The 17,464-nt window shown below is 41.8% G+C and overlaps 1 protein-coding gene across 1 annotated transcript; it reads left to right on the top strand.

Annotated features, from left to right (window-relative positions):
* The first annotated feature begins 405 nt into the window (after window positions 1-405).
* LOC118018322 (GTP-binding protein SAR1a) lies at window positions 406-15,847 on the top strand. Its single transcript, XM_035016715.1, has 7 exons — window positions 406-511; window positions 4,996-5,069; window positions 5,195-5,314; window positions 5,730-5,795; window positions 8,569-8,672; window positions 11,714-11,845; window positions 13,493-15,847. The coding sequence occupies exons 2-7, from the start codon at window positions 5,012-5,014 to the stop codon at window positions 13,607-13,609; spliced, it is 597 nt and encodes a 198-aa protein (XP_034872606.1). The 5' UTR covers window positions 406-511; window positions 4,996-5,011; the 3' UTR covers window positions 13,610-15,847.
* Window positions 15,848-17,464: the final 1,617 nt, after the last annotated feature.

The raw sequence follows: 17,464 nt of genomic DNA, 5'->3' as shown, positions 1-17,464 counted from the left end.
ACTGGAAGCAAAGGCTTTCCGGGATCCACCCTACGTGGAGGGCTGTTGGGGCAACTCTTCTGTTCGAGTACCTACCTAGCCACCTGCCGCCGCTCCGGATTTTGCCAGCTCGTCTGCGACGGCAGTCGGACTAGAAGCCGCGATCCCGAGCGTCCAGGTGCACTGCGAAACTTCCAGGCTCCTGCCCTGCCCCCGGAGCCGCGGCGCTGCCACGTCTCGCGCGTCGTGCTCTCCGTACGGGAGGGGGCGGAGCCAAGTCTGGCCCGCCCCCGGGATCGCTCTGCGCGCCTGAGGCCCACCCCTCCGCGGCCCGAGTCGTCGGTAGGCGGCCCCGGCGTTTCAGAGCGCCGTGACGCTGCGAGGGGGCGGGGGCAAGCGCGCGCCCGGAAGTCCCGGGGGAGGGGGTGTTACGCATATCCGGCGAATAGCTGGCGGTCCCGGGTGCTGCTGGGCTGTGTGCTGTGAGGGAGGGTCGAAGCCGCCAGCCGCCGCCGGAGGAGGACCCTTGGCCGTGAGTCGGGGAGCTGCTGCGAAGGAAGGAGCCGAGGGGCCGGTGGGGCTGGGGCGGACGGCGGGGAGGGTCGGGGCGGAGGCCGGCTCAGGCGAGGTTGCTGTGTGTGTGTGTGGGGGGGGAAGTGACACGCAGGCGGTTCTGTGGGGCCTCGGGGCTGGTTCTGGGTGGGGACGGGCCGACTTGGCCGGTCTGCTCCGTTCCCTGACAGCCCTTGGGGTATCGGGTCGATCTGCATTCCTTCGGGGGTCCCGCAGCTGCTGGGCGGGATAACAGTTTTCTTGTCTGTACTGTGCGCTCAGGTTTGCGGAACGGTTTCACATCCCGTCTCGGATGAGCCTCACAGCCGTTGGGCGGGTGGGAGTCCTTGATGACTATCCTTAGTTTGCATCCTGGGGAATAATAAGGCTCGCGAGGCAGTGAATTGGCCAAGGCCCGGCAGATAGCAAGAGGAATGTTCGAACCGGATCCTTTGACTCCCAGTCCAGTGCGGACCCCCCTCCCTGACTTTCAGCTCTGTGTTATCGTCAGATGCCCTGAGTCGAACCCCGTATTTTCTTTTCCACCTTCTTTTCCTCCCCTCTCTTCAGTGCGTGGAAAAATTCCTTCGTGTGCATTTGGTATAGATTAGTGTTTTCTTCATGATTCTAGCCTAGAGGTCAGGAGTGCACTTGTGAGGGTTGGCACTATAAATTGTCTCTCTTAGTATCTCCCTTGCTCTTGTCTTTTCTCCTTTACCTCGATCTTTCTGCTTAGGTCGTGACAGGGTAACTGTGGTGCTCTGCCTGGGGGCTTGCTTGACCTTTGATATTTACCCTGCAGCTAAGCATAGTTTCTTAGCTAAAAACCAGCAGCCTGCTATCCCAGATGTGTCCCAGGAATGGTGTCTCAAAGTTGTAATGAGTATGCGTAAGAAATAATGAGTATGTAGAGAGAGTAATGCATATATTACTGGCTAATGGTCAGTATTGGCTAGTGCTCCTCTTACTTCATTCTGATGTCATTGCAAATTTTAGTTTGGGGTACATTGGCAGTGCTTTTGTGGTAGTTTAGAGTTCTTAAATTTTAGGGTACGCTAATTTGCCACAAGATGCCATAAGGTGGTAGAGTGGATCAAGGGTAGGAAATAAATAGAATGCTAGTTATTAAAATACCACTCAGAAGACATGGTAAGTTGTAAGGAAGAAAACTTTAGAAGATTATCATCTGTTTAGCTGGTGGGTTAAGGAAGTTTTATGTTTCTTTAAAAGCAGTTTTGTGATTTGGATTTGAATTTTATGTAATATTAACAGGAAGAGCTTTGGCTTCGGCATTTAAAAAGGAAGGTTTCAGTTTTGGCACTGACACTTTTTTAGCTGAGCAGTTTTGGTTAAGGCAGCTGACCTAGGAGTGTCAGCATCCTTTCCTTGTTGAAAACTAAGGACTCCTGCCCAGTAGGGTTTGTGTGAGGTTGAAATGAGATGTATGTGCAGGCATTGTATAAAACTGTAAAACTACTCATGAGGGGTACAAATCCTAAGATCTTAAGGATGGAGGATCCACCGAAGCCATTTCCTTAACTTTGGGTAGCAATACAGTGCAACACTTTGGGTCCGTAATGGTTTTTATTATTTTTTTTAACATCACCTGAAGAGTTTCTTCAGGCACTTTTCCATAGATCATTTTGGAGGGACTTTTAAAGCAAGAATGTCAGGGGGAGATAAATTGGAAAAATCAAACTAATTCAGTTACCATGAGAAATTCCTTAAAGGGGGGTTTTCCCATTGTCACCTTTGGAGAATTCATTGAGTTTGGAAGAATTCTAAAACGATGTGGTAAAACTCCACAAAGAGTCTATAATAAAGTATTGACTGTAACCCTGTGTAGTACAAATGAATATGTAACGGTGGGTTTTAAAGGAGTGATCAGAGTAGGAGTGATCTTAAAGAGAGGTTCTCTGTAAAGGTGAGCCTCACTTCTCCAAGTTGTAGGCTGAGAAAAGTAGGGAAAGATGACTGGTTTGGGGGAATTGCAGAGAAGAGGCACATTGTTCTTTTACTTATCTACAGAGGAAACCTAAAAACAGGAGCTTTGTGTCTTTAAGTCATTAAACTTCTTAAAGTCCCGACTAAGTTACCAAATTATTTAACATGCTAAATTTGGTCTCTTCCAAAATATATATTAAGATTTTATTTATTTATTTGAGAGAGAGAGAGAGTACAAAGCAGGGGGAGTGGCAGAGGGAGAGGGAGAAACAGACTCACTGCTGAGCAGGGACCCCGATGGGGGGCTCCATCCCAGGACCCCAGGATTATGACCCAAGCCAAAGGCAGACGCTTAACTGACTGAGCCACCTGGGTGCCCCTGCCAAAATATATTTTAATATTACTGAAAAGGGCAAAAAAACCCCCCATAGTTAGTATTTTTTTTATAAAAGCTTTTGCCTTAGCCTCTACTTTCACCCAAACTCCCAAGCCTCATTTGGCCTTCCATGTTAAGAGCCATAGAAAATAAGCATTAGGCAGTCCCTAAGGTTTATAGGTAAGGCCTTTTTTTTTTTAAAGATGTTATTTATTTAATTGAGAGAGAGAGAGCATACATGCCCACAAGCAGGGGGGAGGGGCAGCAGGGAGTCCAATGCAGGACTCTCAGGACTCAATCCCAGGACCCTGGAGTCACGACCTGAGCCAAAGTCAGACGCTTAACCGACTGAGCAACCCAGCCGCCCAGGCCTGATTTAAAAAAAAAAAAATTCAGGGTGCCTGGGTGGTTCAGTCGATTTGAGCATCTGCCTTCAGCTCGGGTCATGATCAGGGTCTTGGGATCAAGCCCCACATCAGGCTCTCTGCTCAGGAGGGAGTCTGCTTCTCCCTCTCCCTCTTCCTCTGTGCTCTCTCTCCCTCTCTCTCAAATAAATAAATAAATAAATAAATAAAATCCTTAAAAAAACAAAACTCTGTCACTGGATAGAAAAAAAATTATATATATATATATGTTTCAGTTTATTTAGTTACTTATTTAAGTAGTCTCTACCCTTAATGTGGGGCTCAAAAATCACGATCCTAAGATCAAGAGTCACAGGTTCCTCTGACTGAGCCAGCCAGGAGCCCTCAAATTAACATGTATTGCCTCAACTTTTCAACTTCTTTATCTAGCATTCTTTGAGTAAAGAATATAGGTGGGTTTTTGTGGATAACCCTGTTAAGGTCACTAGTAAAAGTAACAAAAGTAAACTTTTGTTTACTTTTTAAAACAAAAGTTCATGGAAGTTGTATTTGATAGCAGTTGGTCACATCTAGTGTAGCCTTGTGTTCACATGCTCTTGCTGATGGAGAGGAGTGAAAGTGGGGGATCTTTCTTTTTTTTTTTCCCCCACCAAATCTGAGATATTGACGCAAAAGTTCAGTGACCAGAAAATGCTGAACCTGAGAAACTTTGACACCACCACTGGCTTTAGATCTTACCCTCTTAACTCCTTTCAGAGTCCTCTTGCTCATTACCAGTGTATGTAGACCTTTCAGTAGCTTTGGGTCATCTTTTGTTTTGTCTAGGCTTATGGAAAACAGTAGGAAAAGTGGTCTTAATATTAGTACTAATTAGTGTGTGTACTTGGCTAGGAACCTACTTCTATGCCCTGAACAAGTATTCTTATTTTAAGAAAATCCCTATTTGTAAAATGGGTTAGGTCTTGGTTACTCACATTATGAAAAGATTCTCTTATTTCTTCATGGTTCTCCATAATAGTGATATCATTTCTTTTTATAAGTCAACACACAAATCTGCAAGAGGGGTTAAATAAGTATTGTTAAGAAACATAGCATTAGTGGGGCGCTTGGGTGGCACAGTCAATTAAGCTTCTGACTCTTAGTTCAGCTCCGGGTCATGAGCTCGGGGCTCCCTGCTCAGTGGGGAGTCTGCTTGAGATTCTGTCGCTCCCTCTGCCCTTCCCTCCTCCTGTGAGCTCTCTTTCTTTCTCAAATAAATAAATAGATCTTTAAAAAAATAATAGTCATTGGTAAGTGGGGCAGGGCAAATTATGTCAGCCATTAGGATTTTGGTGACTGTTTTTTAGAGCTGTTTACAAGGAGGGGTTAATATGCTTTTCATTCTTATTTTCTGCTTAGTGTATCGATGTGACATTTTGATCTAGATTATTGATGGGACTGATTTCGTAGAGGTTTTGCTAACTGGTATCGACAGCAGCCATGTATCTAGGGAATGTGAATGAGCAGCTGCCTGGAGGAGAAAGTTACACAGTAAAAGAGGAAAGTATATCTTTAATTTCTAGTCCTTGGAGTATCATAGATTGAAAACTGATAGAAAATCGGGAGTTTGTGCAGATCTGAGTACCCCAGAGACTTCCCTCCAGGGTGTAGAACCCTTTATTTTCTTACGCCTGAAAACATGGGACAATAAACATCAGGGCTACCGAATAAGGGTTAACTTCTCCAGAGCTGTACTAGCATTCAGAAAGCTAATGTTTGCTGCTTTCATATTTTCTGCAGGTAGTAAGCATTAATAATGTCTTTCATCTTTGAATGGATCTACAATGGCTTCAGCAGTGTGCTCCAGTTCCTAGGTAAAGCCATTTCCTCGATATATATCATAGGTTTCAGACTTTGTACATTTCCTCCAACAATCTAAATACAAGCAGCCTTTGGTAAGTAGAAAGCAAAATTACGTTAAATTTTTTTTCTTTTTTAGGACTCTACAAGAAATCTGGAAAACTTGTATTTTTGGGTTTGGACAATGCAGGCAAAACCACTCTTCTACACATGCTCAAAGATGACCGATTGGGCCAACATGTTCCAACATTACATCCGAGTAGGTTTGAAAATACCAGGTGACCTTTTGATATTTGAAGGTCATTGTCACGGTTTGGGGATGAATCCCCAGTTGATTCATTTCTTGAGGTCTCAAAAGACCACTCACTTGAGAAAAATTCCTGTAGGACACTCAGGTCATATACCCCTAAATCTAACCCTCTGGGACTCTATTCTCACTAGTCCTGTAAGGGGACACATTTCCCATGTCTTCTTCTGAGAAGCAGTAGACACTTCGGAGAAAAAGAAACTTGGCTTCTTAGAATAATTTAAGAAATGTTTTCACCCTTGTATCCTTTTCTTTCCAAGGTAAAAGCTTCATTAAGTTTTGCGTGTGTATTGGCTTACAGTACTGGGAGCTGGGCCTTGTTGGATGGAAGAGTTTATGTCTTTTTTCTGTTTTGACAATTTTTCAGCATCAGAAGAGCTTACAATTGCTGGAATGACATTTACAACTTTTGATCTTGGTGGGCATGAGCAAGGTAAGAGATGATTCAGTGGAAGACTGGTATTGACGTATGGTTCTTTTTATACCCTCTTTATTTTTTTTAAGCCTTGTGACATTTTTACCTTTTAAGTGGTGATTAAATTATGATTGAGATCTTATCACTTAAAATTGTTAAGTAAAACTTGTCAAAAGTTGCATAAATACAGAGAACTCCACTCCTTTATACCTTTTGCCCCAATTTATTAGTCTCTATGTAAGACATACTAAGTTATCAAACCTAGGAAGTTTTATTTTTATCTACTCTGTAGTGTATATTTCTCTTTTTGTCAGTTGTCTCCATAATCTCCTTTATAGCATTTTTCCTCTTGAACAAGATCTAGTACAATATCAAATTTAATCATGTCTCTTTTATATCCCTTAGTCAATGGAGTGTAAGTATGTAGAAAATCATTATTATTTGTAAGTAAGTTCAAATTTGTCAAAAGTTGCAAAAATAATACAGTGATATACTTGTGACCACTCTGATCTATTTTGTATACTCTATCCATATGGAGCGGTTGGTAGAACATTTCCTTCTCCCTTATTGTTCTTGTAGTACCTTTTGCCGAATGCAGGCCATGTCCATTTGGTTTCTAGATTCCTATCAGGTATCTTGTGTGGGTTTTGGAGATACATAGAATGGGGCATCTTTTTCTGATGGATACTTACTTCACATTTGGCAAGACTTGAGGCTTAGGAGTAAAACCTTTAAGATGTGAAAATAAATATTCTGCAAAGTAGGAAAAAGAAATTATTGAAATTTTATGAAATTTATTCATTTGTTATTAAATTGAGTTGAGAAGTCTCCTTTTGGAGCATTCATTATATTAGGTTGAATCTAATACAGCTTTTTAAAAGCATAGTTAAAAGAACAGAATATTGGTAATTTTAATTTTTTAGCCAAGTAATTTTAACCAAAAATCTAAGGAGTGATCCAAATGATTTTATAGTCAGTGATTTCATTAATATATAATTACATTTATTTTAGTCTCTTAATATTTATATCCCACAAAATCATATGTAGTATGATCACAATCACATAAAATACCTGTATAGAAAAAAGATTGAATGAATATATAGGAAAACATTAGCAGTAGGTTTGTTTCTGTGGAGGATTATAGATGATCTTGTATCTTTTTTTTTCTATAATGAGCTTGTATTGTTTTCATTTGGGTAGGAATGGGTGTATGGTGGCTTTTCTGCTTCTTTCAAAAGGATTTGTAAAAAAAAATTTAAAAAAAAAAGGATTTGTAACTGTTTACAAATTTAAATTCAGAGATAATACAATTGTAAGAACTGAACTGAGACCATTTGGCGAATGCAGCAGGAAAGATGTTTTTAGACCTCTGAACTGAGACTTAATGTATTATTTGGTGTGATAAATTTAGCTTTCAGGTTTTGATAGATTAAGAAGGGGGGGAATATGTTACATGTAGTTTTGTTTGAGGAAAATTTATTTAACAGAATTACTTTATCGTAATAACTTAGCCACCATTTTACAGAAATTACTAAAATGCTATATATTTGGAGATTTCCTTTTTTTTAAAAAAAACTTAAAAATTTTAACTTATAAAAGTAGGCCAGGCTCATGGTGCCTGGCTGGTTCAGTCAGCAAAGCATGCAACGTTTTTTTTTTTATTTTTTATTTGCGAGAGAGAGAATGAGAGAGAGCACGAGACAGAGGAGGGTCAGAGGGAGAAGCAGACTCCCTGCTGAGCAGGGAGCCCAATGTGGGACTCGATCCCGGGACTCCAGGATCATGACCTGAGCCGAAGGCAGTCGCTTAACCAACTGAGCCACCCAGGCGCCCGCATGCAACTCTTGATCTCAGGGTCGTGAGTTCGAGCCCCACGTTGGGTGTAGAGATAACTTAAAAAAAGGTAGTTCAGGCTCCATGTAACAAATTGAATACACACTCAGCATATGAATATGGAAGGTAAAAGGTGGAAGTTCCCCCAGCCTCTCCTTCCCCATCCCATTCTTTAGAGGTAACCATTATTAACTGTTTGATGTAGAGATGCTTTGTTATTCATCCCAGTGAAAGTAACTGGGAAGAAGTAGAAATGAATGGCTTAGAAATTATAATACAATTAAAGTATTGCTTCCCAAACCATTATCACTTCATGGCATAAACAAAAAAATAAATAAAATTTATAAGGCCTCCTGGGTTAAATATGGGGGACTGAGGTAATTGCCTGGCAACTTCAACCATCTGTCAGGCCCAATCTCCTGAGGATGGACGGAGCGGGTGTGTCAGTACACGTACACATTGGTTAGTTAGGAACTGACTTGGAACTAATGGTTTGTGGACAGGTAATTTGCATCTTGATGAATTTGGCTTTAGGGGTGAGGTAGGTCATTTAACTGAGTAGAAGTGACTGAGTGTCAGACAGTAGGGAGTGGTGGAAACTTTGCCAAATGGAAGAGCCCAGACTTCCTCTAAAGGGGTAGCTGCCACTCAGTTCCAGCTGATTAGTGACATGTAGGTAGGTATGTGTGGGATTGCCAGATGTTGCATTTTTTCCGAAAATCAGGCAGAAAACCTTGATTTTTTAAATTGAAAAAATCAGATTCAGTTCATACACCATTAGTGTATACCTTTGTTCTGATTTAATAATGGTTAGGACTTGGGGAATCTATATGGAATTGAATGCTATTGAAAACTAGCCAAGGTTTGCCCATTTTAGGGCAAAAAAAAAAATAGATACATTTTTCAAAATATGTATTATTATTTTTTGATTAATGCAACTACAAACTTTGTCTTTTAGCACGTCGGGTTTGGAAAAATTACCTCCCAGCAATTAATGGGATTGTCTTTCTGGTCGACTGTGCAGATCATCCTCGCCTCATGGAATCCAAAGTTGAGCTAAATGTACGATTATATTTTTTCTTTTCTTGGTCTCTGTTTCTTTTAAGGAATACAGGTCAGTAGCGCTAATACTTCAGCATTCCAGTTACCATTTGATGAAAGTCCTAGTTACAGTAAGAAAGTGTTTTAAAATCTAAGCTCTTGCTTTTCAGTGTCCTGAGGAAACTCAGCTTGAACTCCAGAAAACGAACTTTGTTTATATCTATCATAGGGTGACTGTCCAGTTTGCTCCCACACTCCCCCGTGTGTGCCTGTTGCCCCAGCAGAGTGAATGCCTTTTTCCTTCACATATCATGGATGGTCCCTGTTTTTTGAAGCATTGGGAGAGTGAAACCTTAAGAGCGAGATTAAGGGTTCTTTATGCGTTTGAATCTGGGTTCTCACTCTGTGCCTGCCCACGCTCGCACTGAATGACTTCGTAGACCTTAGTTAGCAGTCTGTTCTCCGTCTTCAGTTCGGGTCACAGGCAGCATTTGATACTGTCAGGTTTTCTCCTTTCTCAACATTGCATTTTCTTGGCTTCACAGTTCTTGTCATGTTGCCTTTGTTAATCCTTACTGGGTCACCCTGCACCTCGTCTTTTTATTTGATTTGTGACGGTCTCTGTGCATTCTTGTTCCTGGCGATGTGAACCTGTGCCACGTTTATTTGTGAGTTTGTGAGTATGTTTCTTGAATCTATAGCTCTGGTCTCATGTAGAATCGCGTATAGGGCATTCCTTCCCTTACTTGACCTCTTGGCATTGGCCTTCTCTCTTTTCGTTGAATTCCCATTTGCATTCTTGGGTTTGGTATACTCTCTCTGGCTAATACTTCTCAGATTCTTTCACAAGCACCCATTCCCCTGCTTAAATCTTGGTGTTCCCTAGGGTCTGTACTGTATGCTAGGCTAGTCCAGGCTACTCTCATTCCTTCATCTGCCACCCACATGCCAGTGACTCCCATATGGATTTCTCTTGTTTAAACCTCTCTTGAGCTCCAGCCTCGTACATAGTACTATCTACTAAAGAACTCCACCTACCAATTCCAGTCTCCCAGAATGGAACTATTCCCCACCATCTACCTGGACATGTGGTCCAGATCCTGTGAATGACTGTAGATTTCACTCCCACCCTGCCACATTCTATAATGCTAGAAGGAACTTTTCAGACTTATCATTGGCCTATTTAATATCCTTTAATAGATCTCTATCACCTTCTGGATAAAATCCACAAATCCTTTGCATAGCAAAGACTTTGCATAAAGTCTTCCCTGATCTTTCCTGTTTATTTTTCCAGCTTCTCTTCTCTTTATTGCGTACCTTGAACTACATTCCAAACAATAGAGAACAACTTGTCCTTCCTTCAGTATGCACAAGTGGCTGTCCCTGCCTGGCTTTCTCATCGGACCCCCACCCACTTTTGCTGGTAAATTAAAAAATGTCCTTTCAGAGATCCCGGAGTTCAGCCATGACCTCTTTTAGGAAGCTTTCCCTGACCTCTTGGACTTAGACTCGCCACCTTATCAATGTCTGTGGTCTTTACTGGTTTTCTTGTAGGTCTCTTCATCAGATTGTGAACTTAGAAGGGACCTACTTTTGTTTCTTTTTGAAACCCTTGCACTTAGCAAAGCATCAGACATACAGTAGGCATCTGGTTAGTATTTAATCAATGAATGACATCCTTACTCTGATTTTATCTAACATTTCCTGGAACCTGGGATGGTCAAAAGTATGTTCCCCTTTATCCCTTCAGCTCTACTCCTCTTTCCAAGCTTTTCCTGTCAGTGGGCACTGGATTTCCAGGCTTGAAATCTGTGCCAGCTCAGGCCCCTCTTACCTGTCTTACCATCTAGACATCAGTCTCCCTTCACTTCTTTCTCCACAGTGCCTGCTACACTATTCCTTGGATGCTGCCATCTTAGGCTAGGTCATTGTCTCTTATCCGAGCACACATAGAGACTATGTGTGAATTCAATGTGTTTTTTTACACAGATTCTTTTTTAAGATTTTATTTATTTGAGAGTGGGGGTGGGAGGGGCAGAAGGAGAAGCAGACTCCCCGCTGAGCAGGGAGCCTGACATGGGGCTCTGTCCCAGGACCCTGAGATCATGACCTGAGCCGAAAGCAGACGCTTCGACTGAGCCACCCAGGCGGCCCTTTACACACAGATTCTATTCAGTACTTTCTGGATTTGGGGTCTTTAGGATCTATTGCAGCTAACTTCTCAGACAGGCATCATAATGTTGATCATGCCTTCCCATTCTATTTTACTGTATGTCAACATATAAAGACAGGCAATTCTCCATGTGGCTTTCTGAATTCTTTTCTTACTGTAAAGCATTGCTTATATTCTTCCTTCTGTCCACCTGTCCAAAACCTGCCCTTCTTTCAGAGCTTAGTTTGGGTTCCTCAACTTTGCTAAGACTTTCCTTAAGTCCACCATTTTCCCTGCCATTTGATTTCCCTGAATGTCTTTTAGTATTTATATTCTGTCCCTATTCATCGTGACAATCATACACTTGCCTTGCTTTGTTGACAGATGTGTATGAACATAGAGTGAGGATTTCTCGAGGCCAGGGATATGTCTTAACCTCTCTTTGTATCCCTCTCAGTGCCTGAGATAGTGCTTTGCACACACTGGGCACTCATTGTATATGCGGGGACTTCCTGTCGCCATCTTTGAGGCTCTGTAGCCAGAGCATTCAGTCTTCTAGGACTGTGCTCAGTGGATAGCCTGAGGATGGTCTGTGGCTGAGTGATTTATCTCAGAGTTAAGGTTGGGGCAGTTCTGCTGCCTTGTAAATAGACACAGCCTTAAGTTGCAATTGTTTTGAGGCTGTTAGGGGATTTTTACCTAATGTCAAGGTAATTTTGAGGAGCTTCTTACCTAATATTAAGAGTGTTGTATAATGTGAAGATTTTTACTTCATCACTCAGGTATAAAGATGATCAGATTTTCTCTTTACATTTGTTACTTTGTAGACAAGTGAAAGTCCAGGTGGTTTTCATGATCTGGTGGGCATTCATAGATTCCTTACCTAGCTCTTCTTTTATGTTGTCTTTAGGCTCTAATGACTGATGAAACAATATCCAATGTGCCAATCCTTATCTTGGGTAACAAGATTGACAGAACAGATGCGATCAGTGAAGAAAAACTCCGTGAGATATTTGGGCTTTATGGACAGACCACAGGAAAGGTAAGAGAAAAATCATCAGGGGACATATTAAGGAAATTCACAGCTGTTGAGACATTCATATTTTGCTATCTAGATTTTACTTGTCTTTCAAAAGTTTAACTGGGCCTAGGATTGGTTTTACCATAGGTGATTTGTAGTCATTCAGAAGGCAGGAGCCTATTCTTTCACTGTTTCCTGATGAAATTTTCCTCAGGTATATGAGGATGAAGAAATTGGTAGGAAAGGCAAACTTACCGATTTAAGAATTGAGAATTAAGAATCTGACTCTCTTTTGATTCTAATTCAGAGAAATCTTTTTTGAAGGAGGCCTTCTTAACCAGAAATCAGTTTTGTTTTTGCCTGGAGATTTCAGGTTATGAAGACGAGTGATCATTCATGATCACTTTCCAAGCACTGAAACCCAAGCATTGGATTATCCTCAGTGTTCTTTGCTGAGAGAGGTAGGGCTGTGATCCCCATTTTGAAGATGAGGAAAATCTGAGCGTTATTTGTTCAGATCTACACAGCCAAGTCAGTGATAAAACCAGGAATAGAACCTGAGTCTCCCAGATCAGTAGGTTATATGCTGTCTCCAGTTGGAAGGAGAACTCTGTTGCAGAAGTGCTTATGAGAGAAAAAATAGAGATCAACTGTAGTTAAGCAGGAATTCTGTTTTTTTCAGCTTGGAGTTTTGGCATAGTCAGTTTTAAAAACTTACCTTTTCTGGGGTCTCTGATAACCTTCTGACTTTTTTTAATATGGTTTCTTATTTCTTAGTGTTACCTCTTCTTGATTATCTATTTCTTTGTAGAAACATTTGCTTTAATTTAGTTTACCCTCTTCTGCGTGAGTGTTATACAACATGAATTCTTAATTTCCTTGATATAATTTGTTATTAGTGTAGATTTCTGAATGCTGGTGCTAATGAAAATGTCCTTTTTTTTTTTTTCTTTAAGAGTTTATTTGAGAGAGAACATGCAGAGAGAGAGCATGAGCAAGGGGAGGGTCAGAGGGAGAGGGAGAAGCTGATTCCCTGCTGAGCACGGGAGTCCCACTCGGTGCTCAATCCCAATACGCTGAGATCGTGGCCTGAGCCGAAGGCAGATGCTTAATCCACTGAGTCACCCAGGCGCCCCCCCCCTTTTTTTTTTTAAGATTTATTTGAGAGAAAGAGCGGGCATGTGTGGTGGGGGGAGGGGCGGAGGGAGAGAGAATCTTGAGCCAACTCCCCACTGAGTGAGGAGCCTTATATGGGGCTCAGTCTCATGACCCTGAGATCATGACCTGAGCCGAAACCAAGAGTTTGACGCTTAACTGACTGAGCCACCCAGGTGCCCCAAGAATGTCATTTCAAAAGAGTCTTGGACTTCTCTCCATCAAAGAGCATGCTGGTTCTGGGGTCCTAGTGGCCTTTTTCTTGGTTAGCTGTCATAACTTTCCAGATGCTGGTGTGTTAAAAGTAAAGGCTCTTTACAAAGAGTGGGAATAGAACTGTGCTGAAAGCATGAGGCTCTGGGGAAGTTATCTGTATGGCCTTGACCACATTTCTATAATTAATTCCTACTTCCATTTGCTTTTGAGGAATGAAGAGAGTGATTTGTGATCACCCTTTCAAGCTTTTCCACCATGGGGATGCTAACAGGCCTTTCTTGGTTTTGCCTCCCTTAGGGGAATGTGACCCTGAAGGAGCTGAATGCCCGCCCCATGGAAGTGTTCATGTGCAGTGTGCTCAAGAGGCAAGGCTACGGCGAGGGCTTCCGCTGGCTTTCCCAGTACATTGACTGATGTTTGGACAGTGAAAATAAAAGAGTTTTACTTCTCTGGACTGATCCTATTCACAGCTTCCTCATGAACTTTTCTAATAGAACAAGGAAAGCTCTTCAACCGTGTCTGGCGTTGAGAAGCCACGAGTCTCTGTCAGCTCTCCCATCGCCCAGTGGTGACATGTGCTCTTCTCCACACTGTCGGGAGGTAACGCTGCCCCACGTGCTGGTGCAGGGCAGCATCCCGGGACTCGGAAGCTGGCAGGATTTGCTGGGTACAGCTGTGTGCCATCATGGGGCGCCTGAAAAGAAAAACACGTCTCACCACTGTGGTTGATTTCAAAAGAAAGTGATTCTATTTTTTAAAGAAAGTGTTGTTAATGTAATTGGTGTCCCTCCTAACTTTTTGAGTTCAAAATTTACTTGGTCCAGAGTTTTCTATTTTTTTCTTTTTGATCTAGTGAATGGCATTTAGATTCTTCATAAAATTATGCACAGAAACGTTGGAGGCCAGAGCTCAGTCAAGTGAACTCACTCCTGTTGAGTTAGCAGGTAGTGAGAGAAGCTCCCCGTCTCTCCAACTGCCTTGCAGTAGGCGGCGCCACCTTGTGCACGGTGGAGCAGGGGCGGGCAGGGCCTGGCCTGGTGGGGGCGGCAGGCTTCCCCTGTGGTCAGCCAGGGTCATTCCTCACCGCCATGTGTAGAGCAGATGGTTCACTGTGGGAGGAGTTCAGTACAGAGTGGTTATTTTATTATTTTTACTTTCAAAGCTACAGATTGCAGACAGTCTTTGCTTTTATACTGTTACGAAACTGTTTCTCTCCATAGCACCTCTTTCATTTTCAGTTCTAAAAAAATGACTTTTGCCTCATGAAAGAGAACATCCCCCATGTTGTCCTACACTGCAGGCGTGCGTCGGTTACTTTGCACAGCTTCTAGGGGAAAATTTTCTGAATAGGTGAGTCACACAGGACAGTTAACAGTTGAAGGGCTTTTAATTCTGTGAGTTGAGAACTTAAAAATCTGGCATTTGTAGCATTTGTTTGGATCCAGGAAAGATTCATTTAGTGGGCTTTAAAATTCTCACTTGCAGGATTTGGTCTTTTTATGGGACTGTCATGAGCTCTTTTTATAGGTTACCTTTTTTTTTTTTGGTATGAAATTGCCTTTCTCCGTTCCAGAAATAAGCTGGGGAAACTCTTAAGAACTTTGTGTAGTGTTGTTCTTTTTGAGCCAGCATCACTTGTCATTAAGAGCTCAGTATAAAAAGCCTCAGCATGCCCAGTAGTGTGATGAGGATCATTTTTATAGCATTCTTTTTTCTTAGTGCCATGTGTAAAATTGGATTTTCATGATCTTAACCAATATTAGAGCCTTTCTTAAAATGGGTGGATATCTTCCTTTTTCTTTAATGCGAGATTAGAAGTAGTTTTCCTCAAAACTGAAAATTGTGATGAAGATGCAAAGGTTTGAACTAAATTCAGTGGGATTCTTGTGTCTAATGTGAGGGTAGGGAAAGTGTGGATAACATATTCCAGGGGTGAGTGAGAGTATTACTCTTTAGTGGATTTCTCATTGTTAGTCTTCAGTACTGACCTATTAGGAAAGTATACTTTCTCACTGCCAGGTACCAAATGCAGAGGCTCAGTGAAGGATAAACCTGGGAAGAGCATGCCTTTCCTCTGTTAGCAAGCATAGCTGGATTAAAACAAAATTGTTCGTTTGGAAAGGGGTGAAAGCCTTAAATGAACAAATCTAGCTAATGGTGAATGAACTAGGTAGTTAACTTGCACACTTTTTAATTTCCTTTGGCTAAAGGTAACCCATACTTCTTTATCCAGAGACTTGAGAAGTATGATCGCAGTGCTAGTTTTTTTGTTTTTTGTTTTTGTGTTTTCCTCTTTGTCCCTAATCACTTCGTAGCAAGCTAGAAAACTATGGATTCTACACAGCTCAGCTCTTTGTGAAAGTGGTTTATTTTGGCCACTGGAGAAAGAGGGGATTGAAAAGTCAGCTGGCATCTATTTCTTGCTCCACAGAAAACCCTGTTCTATAAAAAGATAGCAAAAGAAGCTGCTGTGAGGAGCTTGGCTCTTAACAGGGAGGATCAGAGCTTTGTACAGGAACTCCCATGAATTGAGATTTTTCATTCTGTTTTATCAGAGTGCATATATGTCCTATTTCAGGAAAAGTTAAAACAGTCATTTACAAAAGAAAGTCAGTCTGTATCCTAAGCATTTTAATAAAAAGTTAAAACAAACTTGCTATCTTGTGCCGTTTATTTTTTCATTTATTTGCGTTGGTTGGTTCTGAGTTTGAACATATCCTGACGTTTGTTGTGTGTGGTGGGGGTGGGGAAGCAAAAGTTGTTCCCTTCCTAGGGGAAGAAATACTTACAAAGGATATGAGAGACAAGTTTTGCTACCGGGAGAAAAAAAAGGCTAGGGCAATTCACGCATTTCAAAGTAGTAAATTTAGTACCATTTGAGAGGCTTCGAACATGTGATCCCAGGATTGGTGGTATACTTTCTAAACAAAATCTCCTATTAACATGCTAGCAAGGAATGGGTCCAGTTTAGCTGTTTACCATTCATCATTTTATACAAAATTGGAGAGCTTCAGTTGAGTGCTGCATTTGGTAAAATAGGGAAAGGAATGAAATGTGTGCTTGTACATTTACCAGGTTTGTAGGAAGCCTTGTTTTTAGAAAACCCAAATGAGATTCTAAAACTAAAGTAATGGGGCAAATAGAATGGGAAGCAAAATGCAACAGGTCCTTTTTGACCAAGCATTAAAAGTGTTAGAGGCATCTTGTGATTGAAACTAATGTCCCTGTTACTAAAATGATGCCATGGGTTCTATGTTTATAAATAATGTCTGTGTCATTTGAGTTAGAGTGGAACATGAAAAGTGCAGACTGAGTCAATGAGCCCAGCACTCAGGGGGTTTCACCTTGGCTGCTGGCTGTGACTGGGGACTCTAATGTGCTGTAAGCAGAAAAACCTGACGCATAACAAACGGTTCATGCTGGAGGCTTGAGCGTCATTTAAGGGAGTATCATGGGACTCGAGAGAGAGAAACTCTTAATTGCTAGGAAGTTGGGATGATTAGATTTTCCTGTGATCGAGGCATCTTCTGTGTCACAGAACCAAAAGAAGACCGTGCCTGCTATGGAAGACTGCTAATCTCAGTCCCACCTCATACTACGATGGGTCATCATTTAACTTTCTCCAGCAGGTTTGTTGGAGCAGCTTAGTTTTATTTGGAAATTGAGGCAGAAAAGTTATGTAATTTAAGTAGTAATTGAATAATTTTTGTTAGTGCTGACATATGTACTCCAATAATCTAGGCGGTTGCCTGTTTTTGTATGGCCTGTGGGGGGAAAAACGCTGTCTTGTGACATATAAAATTCAGATTTCAGTGTCCAAAGGGAAGTTTTACTGGAGCACAGCCATCCATTCCTTTAGCTTTTGCCCTGCTACGACTGCACACTTGGGTATTTGAGAGAGTGTATGGCCCGCAAAACCTGAACCACTGAGGCTCTAGCCCTTCATGGAAAAAGTGTTTGGCCCCCGACCTAGATAAATCCTAGGTGTGGTTATAAATGTTATATGTGGTTATGAAATGTGCACACTGGAAACTATAGGTTGTAGAATTGAAAATTTTGACTTCGGGTTACTGTTCATCATAGTCTTAAAGGGCAATTTTATTCTGCACAAACCCAGTTTTCATCAGTTTTGTCTTGGGCTTTGGCATCAAAAGGTCCTAGGTGTAGTCCTGTGAGCTGCATGCCACCTAGTGGATTGCTGTAGGGTTTATTTACAAAATTTCAAATTACTACCTCGGCCAAGGGGCCAAGGATTTCCTTGCCCTTAGC

This window comes from Mirounga leonina, unplaced genomic scaffold (assembly GCF_011800145.1).
Source record: "Mirounga leonina isolate KUSES-001 unplaced genomic scaffold, KU_Mleo_1.0 Mir_106, whole genome shotgun sequence".
NCBI classification, from domain to species: Eukaryota; Metazoa; Chordata; class Mammalia; order Carnivora; family Phocidae; genus Mirounga; species Mirounga leonina.
The sequence above is the reverse complement of the archived record's forward strand: the minus strand, read 5'-3'. Positions and strand labels throughout refer to the sequence as shown.